Consider the following 9937-nt stretch of genomic DNA (forward strand, 5'->3'; position numbering starts at 1 on the left):
TGTCAAGCAAACTGATTTTACCTGGGGTGTAGTAGAAAAAGTAATATGCAATATAATCAATCACTCAAGTTGAATCTGAAACATTCTATAAGGACCAAAAAATAGAAGTATGACTCAGTCCCAACCCCCAAGTCACAAAAAAAGTAGCAAAAGACAACACGCATTTCTCGAAGAGTCAAAACCCATAAATTCTGCACAATATTACTATAAACACGTTTGCCATCAAGATATGGAATCAGGGCACAAATTTAATGTCTTTGAAGTATTCATGCTCCACAGCGCTCCTGGCGGTAATTCTTTTGCTGGGATCCAAGCAAAGCATACTCTGGAATACAATAGACAGTTAGTACATACAATATAGCACCACAGAAAATCAATAGTAGAAGTACCCTAGGAATCAAAAAGGATGTTAGCAATCTTAAACGAGATTGCTATAGAGGATTGAGGAGGAAATATTACTGGACAAATGCCATGAAATCTTTCATTTCATTATATGATAAAACAAATACAGGAATGCATTTGTTATCTAATAACTTCACATTCCTATTTCCTACCATACAGCAGATATGTAAACCAGCCTTGGACCCAGATATGTTCAAACGGCGAACAAAAGATTCAAGGGTCATTTACTAGCATCAAAATTAACCATAAAAACAAAGGATAATTGCTCTCCTTCCTCCTCTCTGCTTTAAGCTCAAAATTTGATGTTGTTAAAAACTATTGAAGGAAATGCCTGGGAAACTCTGAGTGTCAAAGGGTTTCAACAGTCTTCTGCTTTGTATGCAAATGTAAATTATAAAATTTAAATAAAAAAGTCCTGTTGATCACAAAAAATAAAAATAAAAATCTAATGGCTGAAACCGTTGAGCATTGCACCAGTCATTGCTATTTATAAGGCACAACATCAATTATGATTCTACCAATTAGTAATAGAATTTTTCCAATGGAACTATCTAGCTTTGAAACAACTTACAAATTACGTGCTTTCTCTTAATTAGCAATAAAATACACAAATTGTTTTGGTTTATCCCATTTATGCAGATCCAATTACCTTTTTATGGAAACATTGGAGGCAAGTACGTGGAATGGGAATGTAATAGGTAATCTAGTAGAGAATTGAACCTCTTGAAAACATCACCACACCCCAGCCTTAGAGACTGAGGATGGTGGTAGTTGAACTAGATACTTATTTGCAAAAATTTTAATAATGGCAATAAAAAAGAATACTATATCACGTCTTGCACTTACAGAAAGAAGATTAAGACCAGCTGCATCAAGATTTGGAACCACATTTGCTAAGTCCTGCAAAGTATGAGATAAGGTTAAATTCCTACTGAATGAAGAACACAACAATTAGTCCAGGTCTAAGACAAACAGCCATAACTACCTTGGATGGCCATTTGGGAAATGTTGATTTGAAATCAGGCAATGAAGTTACTCCAGGCCATGTGTCTTCATTTGGGGTACCCAAGATTCTTCATATAAGGAACAATATGTATATATATTAGTATATATATGTAGCTTTGACTATTCATTTGATGGAAATGGAAGCAAAAATTTATGACTATTTTGCCTTCAAAACTATTTAACAGGTTTTGGTATGATCATTAGAAATTTTAATTCAAAGAATACCAAAAATTAGGAAAGGTCTCTCTTTCTATCGATTAACTTACCAAAAGAAAAATTTGAAAAAAAGTGATATCGTACAAATTTAATAAAATTGCCAATTTTCCATCAGTTCAAATGCAATATAATCATAGTCACTTCAATCAAGAAAGAGACATGTCATGCTTCTTTTTTGTTAACTTATACTAGTTTTTAGATTATTCAATTTTGGGAGAGGGGAGAGCTTTAAGATTCAGAGAAACAAAAGAGAGGGGGATCACACAAACAGAGAAGCAGAACTATGAGACCAAGCAGGCAATTTGTTCAATAATTCAATAACTATCAAAACTGAAAACTAACTTATAAACAAGAATGTGTAAATGAGTTTGCGTGGGTAAGCTTGACCCCCCTCCCCCAAAATAAATGTAACAAACAGGATTCAGATTCTTCAATCAAGTCTCATATAAATACTTAAAAATGGCATTTAAAAGTCTAGAGACATATTCATAGATGATAAATATTATTAAGATTTACCCAGAAATGCAAAATTCATGGAAATCAGGAAATAGATATTCACCTGAATATTTTAAATAATTCATCAATCTCAGAGTCCCCAGGGAATAGAGGTCGTCTGTTTACCATCTCTGCAAATATGCATCCCACTGACCAAACATCAACTGGCGTAGAATAATGACGAGATCCAAGCAATATTTCTGGAGCTCTGTACCATAATGTCACCACCTACAAACAATCACCAATTATTATAAACACAGAAATGGGAATAAATATTAAACTGTTAAAAATCATCAACCAGCCTACCACAATACCTTTCCATGAAATTTTATATGTACACTTAATCTGCACTGTTAAATAAACTTGTTTGTTTTAATTTAAAAAATGCAAATTTCTTTTTGAGATAATAAAAGTTTAGAGGAAGGATCAGGGCATGACATAAGACTTTAGAACTTATAGTAGTACATACAGATGACCTAGCAATGAAGGATCATTAGCAGGAATCGAACTCAAGACCTTTCAGATGATGCAGTTTGATCCTACCCATTGTACAAACCCTCAATGGATGATTATATAATGTGGCTGGTATATGCAAAGTGTAAACAAAATATCAGAGAGCAATCTTACTAACATTCTTGTTTACTTATTATAGTGGAACTCATATTGGCAATGTTTTAAGTGTTAAAATAAAATTAACCGAAACAATCTCTAAATACCAATTTGGTGGATTGCTTGAAAGTGGCCACTGAGCACAGACCAATGATGCTTCACAATTACACGAAAGGGACCAATGAGCTTTCAGTATTCTCGAGGACAAGCAATTTTTCAATGTTAATTTGCAAAAATGAGGAAACCCCAATTTAACTAGATACTCATCCCATGGTTAAATTCAGGTAAGCTCTCAAAAGAACTATTTAAATCAACAAATGCATTACAGGAAAGATTAACAATAACAAAGCCTTAATGCCTTACTCCCACTAAATTGGATCAACTACATGGATTCTTGACCACCATTGTGCTCAATATTGCATCCCATATAGCGGACACACAAACCACATGATCCCCCACCCGGGTAGTCATGTAGCTTTAGCATTACAGAAAAGTGAGATTTTCAACTATGTTTGGAGTTCCAGAAGATGCAACTTTAGAACACAGCATAATGGCATATCATTTTCTTGTGAAAAAGCCAATCCATTTCAATTTTATTATCTGCATCAATGACTAGAGAAGCTCATATAAGGTAGCACACAAACCTCATGTGTAAAGGTCCTGACAGGAATGCCAAATGCCCTAGCCAATCCAAAATCTGCAAGCTTCAGTGAATTAGTACGGCGATCTATCAACAAATTCTGTGGTTTCAAGTCTCGATGAAGAACTCTATGTGAATGACAGTAAGCAATGCCACAGAGAATTTGATAAAGGAACATCTGCAGAAAGGATCATTAAAGAATTCAAAATTTAAATCCAAACTAACTGGTATTTTCACCAAAATTAGCATCTCCCTAATATAACCCATGACAAAATAAATTTTACAGTAATGGTGAATGTTAAGGTGGAACATTGAACTATAATCTTACCTGCAAAATAACAAGATGGGAAGGGAATGTAATGGGAACATCACACATAGCATCATAAGTTCATAACTAATCACACTCAGATAGCACATTAATGAGGGAGGCAGTCACATCACACGGACAATAAGAAAGGAAACCAAAACCAATGAAATACATGATAGCTGCATCTCAGTACAGTGTCTTAATTTCCATGTCAATAGCTAGCAAGACTGGAGAGTTACAACCAACATTCTAAAGGTAAAACTTATTAATCAACTGATCACTCATTTTCTGAAACAGAAAACTTTGAAGGATAAATCATACCAATCAAGAAATAAAAAATAAACTACAAAACTCTAATTCATCACAAAACTCACCGGACACGCGCAATCATTCTCATACTGTCTTCATTTGATTTTTAGAAAGGCGTGACAAAGGATATGAAACCCATATATTTGCTTGGCAGATTAAGTTTCTTGTTCACTCTCACATCTATAACTCAAGTTACAAATAAGTATAATCCAAGGAAAAAAAAATCACAGGTCGCTCACCTTTACTTGCCGCGGATCTTTCACAAACTCTGGAGATGAATCCATGTGTTTTTTTAGATCCAAGTCCAGATACTCAAAAACCAGATACAATCGCTTCTCACTGTGCACTACATCCTGCAACCTGTCATCCACACAACCACAAAGCAACTCAATAATGAATTGACTAAAAAGGCAGAATAAGACGAAGAACAGCACATAGCAAAGTAACATTTTCATGGCTAATATGCCAAGGCATATAAAGAGTTTAAAGTTTATACACTGCCAATGTAAAAAAAAATTATTCAGTCAACCAATCAGAAACCATCATTTGGTATGACTTAGTTATTGCAAAAGTCAACAAGTCTATCATACATAACGATTTATGATTGAATAACAGGGCAAAAACCCTATATATACTATCAATGCATACACTATTTCCTCAACAAATAAATCTATACAAACATTGATAGAATTCAGTAAGACAAAAAGCATGACTCAAAAATGAAAGTGTTGGCATATCGTGTACGCATCCCACACCCACCTCACCTACAAGAACAATTCACAGCCGTACAGTCTATCAAATAGACAAATACCACAACCAGTTCACAGAACACCAAACACCAGAAACAACAGCCGAATGGAATTAAAGTATCAAAATCAGGTCATCAATTTTTCCACACATCCAAACCCTATGAACAACAACAACACGAAGCCACCTCCATTCATTATAATTCAGTAGCAAAAAATTCCAAGGTTAAAGAAGAAACAAAAATTCACGACAAATAGCACGCGGCCACAACACTATTAGCCCTCCAATTTCATCATCGGCAACAACATTATATATTTCAATAGCTAAAAATCCCAAGGTTAAAGCAGAAACACAAATTCACGACAAATAGCGCACGGATAAAACATTAATTTCATCATCGACAACAACACATTGCATTCAAATGAAAGGAGAAGGGAAATGGATGATAAACCTAACAATGTTCCTATGCTGCATCTCTTTGAGAAGAGAAATCTCGCGAATGGCGGTGCTGGGAACGCCTTCGTCCTCCTGCTCGAGGCGAATCTTCTTCAGAGCGATTGTCTCATTGGTGGCGCGGTCGCGAGCCTTGTAAACGACGCCGTATGTTCCCTCGCCTATCTTCTCCACCTTCTCGTACTGCAAAAAAAAAAAATGGAAAGGAAAAGTGAGTTTGTGAGAGGAAAGTGAAAATCGAAGAAAATGTTAATGTGATGAAGTTAAGATTGAATTGTGGTAGGAACCTGGTCCATGGAAGAAGAAGATCTGAGAACAAACTAGGCTGGAGAAGCCCTTTGCAGTTCACACTCTTGTCACTTGTCTTCTCTCTCTTTCACTCTTCTTAAGTCTATTTGTTTCTTTTCCTCCCCTACCCTTTTTCCTTTTTTTTTTTTTTTAATGATTTTCCTTTTTATTATTTAAATTTACTTATAAATACTTTGACTTCTAGTTAAAAAAAAGTAATTTTGCTTTTGGATTTATTTTATTTTTATTAATTTGCTAAATAATTGGATATCATCGAATTATTCAAATATTATTTGAATTTGATTTTTCACAGAAATATTTTTTTCGAATAACATTTATATGTTTTCATTGAGAATATATAAAAATAGAGTTTATTTAGATTTTTTATTAAATTGATTGGCATGAGACATTCATTAATTTTTTCTTTCAATCACATGTTTTTGTATTTATCAAATTTAAATAAAAACTTTGTTTAAAGGATTTGAGTTCATTTTGATTGAGAAATTTCAAGAAATCTCAAAAAGTATTGTTTAAAAAAAAATAGGATTTTTTTAAAATCAAACTTTTTCCACTGGGAATATTACTATCTTCGAATTTATTTATTCTGTCATTCATGATCTTTGCGTTTTTATTTTTTATCCCTATTCGTTGCCCAAATAATCTCTACAAATGTTTGCAAGGTTTACTTTTAAAGCAGAATATTTGCAAGGTTGTACTATAGATAATCAAAAATTAAAATGACACCTAGAGCAACTCTAGTGGAGGTCTCTTGCTGACATGCACAAAAGTTTGATGAAGTCTCTCTTTTATTATTGGAGAGTAACTTGGTAGGTCCATTTCAAAAGAGAGCTACCAACTACAACATTGGTTTCTCTTATTGCATAATGGACTCATTTGTATTATATTTTATTAAATAAATGCAGAGACGTGACTTAAAAAAAATATTATGGGATCCATTTGAGAAATTTTAGTAAACTTATAAAAATTTGATTAAAATGTTTAAAGGAAAAAATGTAATGTAATATTATTAGAAAGTGTAAAATATTATTAAAAAGTATAAGATAAAATTTGATGGATTTATTGGTAGGAGATGCTTTAAGTTTTCCATGATGTCTTTGATTTGATTACTCCTACCTACCTTGATTGTGTCCCCTTTTTTCATTGTGTGGAATCAATTCAATAATTTGACTTCACACACGCACACTTGTTGCATCACCATCATGCTGATAGGCTATTTCTATGTTTGCCAATGTCTAAAGGACAAAGGTCACATTTTAATCAAGGTGTTGTTCCAAAACACCAATTTTAAGGACCATCCACGTTCAACACACTAAATAAATAGTTAAGTTTGTTAAATATGTTATTGGTAGTTTGATTTCGGATTATGTGAATGAATGATACTTCGTTTTAAGAGATAAAACTTATTTTATTTATCTATGAGAAAATAATCACTCTCTAATCAGTGGGACATCATATTATCTTCCTGAATTTTTTTTATGTACCAAGAAAAACTCAATCAAGTATGCCCGTAACATAATTATAAAGATTTGAAGCTTGAGATGTAGCATTAAAGAAAATTAATTTGCAACTAATCAATTATGTGAAAATCAAAATAATAAAAAAAAACAAATAATCAATTATATTATTATAAAAGATAGTTTTGTTATATAGAAAAATGTCATATAGCAACAACATATATATTCTTTTTTTTATCGAAATTTCACCATATTTTATTTATAAAAATAATTATACTAATTATAGTAAAAGTAAATTACACTATTCTTCTCTGAGAAATAAGAATATTACACTACCCTTTCCTCTTATATTAAAATTTACACTCCCGCGTTGACAGATTTGAATATATGACATTTTCGTTTTGTTTTATTTTAAATGTTTCCATTGAAGCTCTGTTAACTTCCATTATAAAAAAAAATATTACTAAAACATCTTTTACATTATCATCCCCTCAAATATGCAAATATCCCCTCAAACATCTTTTAAACATATATATTATAAAATATGTACAATTAAATATTTAAAATTATTTTTTTGAACTATATTTTTAAAAAATAACAATCTTTTTAATTATATATATATATATATATATATATATATATATATATATATATTTGTGTCTTAATTTCTACCTTTAATCATTATTTTAAACACTCATACATACATAATAATATACGTACAATTGAATTCAATATTTAAAATAATTTTTATCAACTAGATTTTTAAAAAATAACAATTTTTATTCTAAGAATTGTGGTGGGCATGCACTAATATATTTTAATTCTTAACTACTATATTTAAGCTATTAAATAACACTTGTCTTATCCTTAAAATTCTTAATTTTTATATGCATTATAAATTTTAAAACCAGTATTTATTTTCTTAACAATATCCTTGATAAAGTAACTTAATCTCATGACTATTTCAACCCCTTGTAAAACATAATTAAATATTACACGGATATAGTTTATTTTATGATCAGGGATTAACATGATTAAAAGCACATCAAATTCAATGCTAAGCAAAATGTGAGTGGAAGTTGTTCTGGAAAATCCTCCTAGAATTGGTTCTGAATTCTGATGGCATTGTTAGAAAGTTAGACAGTGACTGGTCGGAGGGTTATTCTGGCTTTAAAGGTTTTGAAAATCCTCTTTTGAGTGAATTAACTGCTCTAAAAATCAGGGCTGATTCTGGCTCTTTTTGTGAATTAACTGCTCAAATAATTTATGAAACTCATGCTATAAGGTGGTGGAACTTTTTAAAAAGAGACGTGCATGCCCCAATTTTGTTATGCCATTGATAGAGGACATTCTTCACCTGCTTCAATTCATGTTCCATTTTTTTTTTCCTTTTTCAAAACATCAATAGATCATTCATCAAAAATGTCTAAAGACACTTAAAAAAATATATGATATTAAACAGTGTTACAACAATATTGTACAATATATGAACAAAGTTCAAAACTACAATTTAGCAATCCTGAACCTACAAACACAAAAAAAAAAGATAAATCAATCACATTTTAGATAGAGCTCCTTCGAGAACTCCGTTGATAGGAAGAAATGAAGAAGTGATAAGGCCTGGCATCACCGCTGGGTATTAGAATTTAGAATTTTCTTGCAAGATTGTCCAATCCGCACTCAGCATAATTGCTGCTGGTACACTCCCAATCGGTATGAGGCAATCCATAATAGGTCCAAATGATTTTTTTTAAAATATTTTATGAATTAACTTAAAATTAATGATATGCATGAAGTAAACTTTGACTTTAGTCTAATCATGTAATAAAATAATTAATGTTACTATATATAATACTAAAAAATTTAATATATATTTAATATGCATGTAAATTTATATTTAATCTAATAATTAATTTGTTTATATATATAAATTATAAATAATGATCATGATAATTTTACCGAATCACAAAACCAAAATCATGTTATTGGACTGGTTCTACAACAAGCCTCGTGTTATTTTATGAATTAACTTAAAATTAATGACATGCATGAACTAAACTTTGACTTCGTGTTATTAATACAATTAAGCTGATAAGCTAATCATGTAATAAAATAATTAATGTTATTATATGTAAGACTAAAAAATTTAATATATATTTAATATACATGTAAATTTATACTTGATCTAATAATTAATTTATTCACATGTATAAATTATAAATAATGATCATAATAATTTTACGGAATCACAAAACCAGAATCATGCTATTGGGCTGGTTGTACAACAGGCCTCGTGAGGTGGTCCTAAGCTCTAGGTGTTGGCCATTTGGCCCCCTTATTTAGGTTTCTTTTTATTGGTTAGTTTCTTGTGCGCCAAAGAAAATATCAAAATTTCAATTTATACAAATCCTTTTCATTGCATTATCTAATTTTTATTTTCATCAAAATTCAATTTCTAAGAACTAGTCTTAATTTTGTGAACATTAATATTGCATTTACTTTATAGTTTTTATAAGACTAATCTTGATGCGTTATTTTACACATTTAAATTTATACAAATCTTTATATATAATTTATTTTTATTTCTTACTAAATTCCTAGTGACATGTGCGCACACGTATCCAAGACTTTATTCAAATGAAAACACTTAAAAATTGTGAAAATAAAAATTAATAAATAAAAGTCATTTAATCTTTTTTTCCCAGGTCAACGATAAAAAGATAATATACATAACCTTTTAAAATGTTCATATAACTACTAATTTTAATTTTAACTATCCATACGATTATATGAATAAGATTTAAAAAAAATGAAAAATATCTCAATATATATCCCCTATAGAAGTGCATATATACACTCAACAATAATCATTAATTCACAAAACAATTAACACTCTGAAAAAATACATACATATTATGAAATTATCAAAATTTTAACCATTAATTTCCTAATCATCAATTATCATCCCACAGTTTATCACCTTTGAAAGTC

General features: G+C 30.7%; 1 protein-coding gene across 1 annotated transcript; it reads right to left on the bottom strand.

Moving 5' to 3' along the window:
- On the bottom strand, positions 1–5600 carry LOC100780359 (cell division control protein 2 homolog). The gene is made up of 8 exons (NM_001253087.3): positions 5471–5600; positions 5182–5366; positions 4223–4343; positions 3372–3545; positions 2183–2346; positions 1388–1475; positions 1249–1302; positions 1–325 (listed from the first exon to the last, which is right to left on the bottom strand). The coding sequence occupies exons 1-8, from the start codon at positions 5477–5479 to the stop codon at positions 236–238; spliced, it is 885 nt and encodes a 294-aa protein (NP_001240016.1). The 5' UTR covers positions 5480–5600; the 3' UTR covers positions 1–235.
- Between the last annotated feature and the right edge of the window lie 4337 nt (positions 5601–9937).

The sequence above is a fragment of the Glycine max genome, chromosome 9, assembly GCF_000004515.6.
Source record: "Glycine max cultivar Williams 82 chromosome 9, Glycine_max_v4.0, whole genome shotgun sequence".
NCBI classification, from domain to species: domain Eukaryota; kingdom Viridiplantae; phylum Streptophyta; class Magnoliopsida; order Fabales; family Fabaceae; genus Glycine; species Glycine max.

Bases quoted from the DNA above. Each gene is read 5' to 3' on its own strand.
- LOC100780359 (NM_001253087.3), bottom strand. The intron at 1,476-2,182 runs GTGAATATCTAT...CCTTATATGAAG, and splicing joins GAATTATTTAAAATATTCAG to AATCTTGGGTACCCCAAATG. The intron at 1,303-1,387 runs GTAGTTATGGCT...CATACTTTGCAG, and splicing joins TTCCCAAATGGCCATCCAAG to GACTTAGCAAATGTGGTTCC.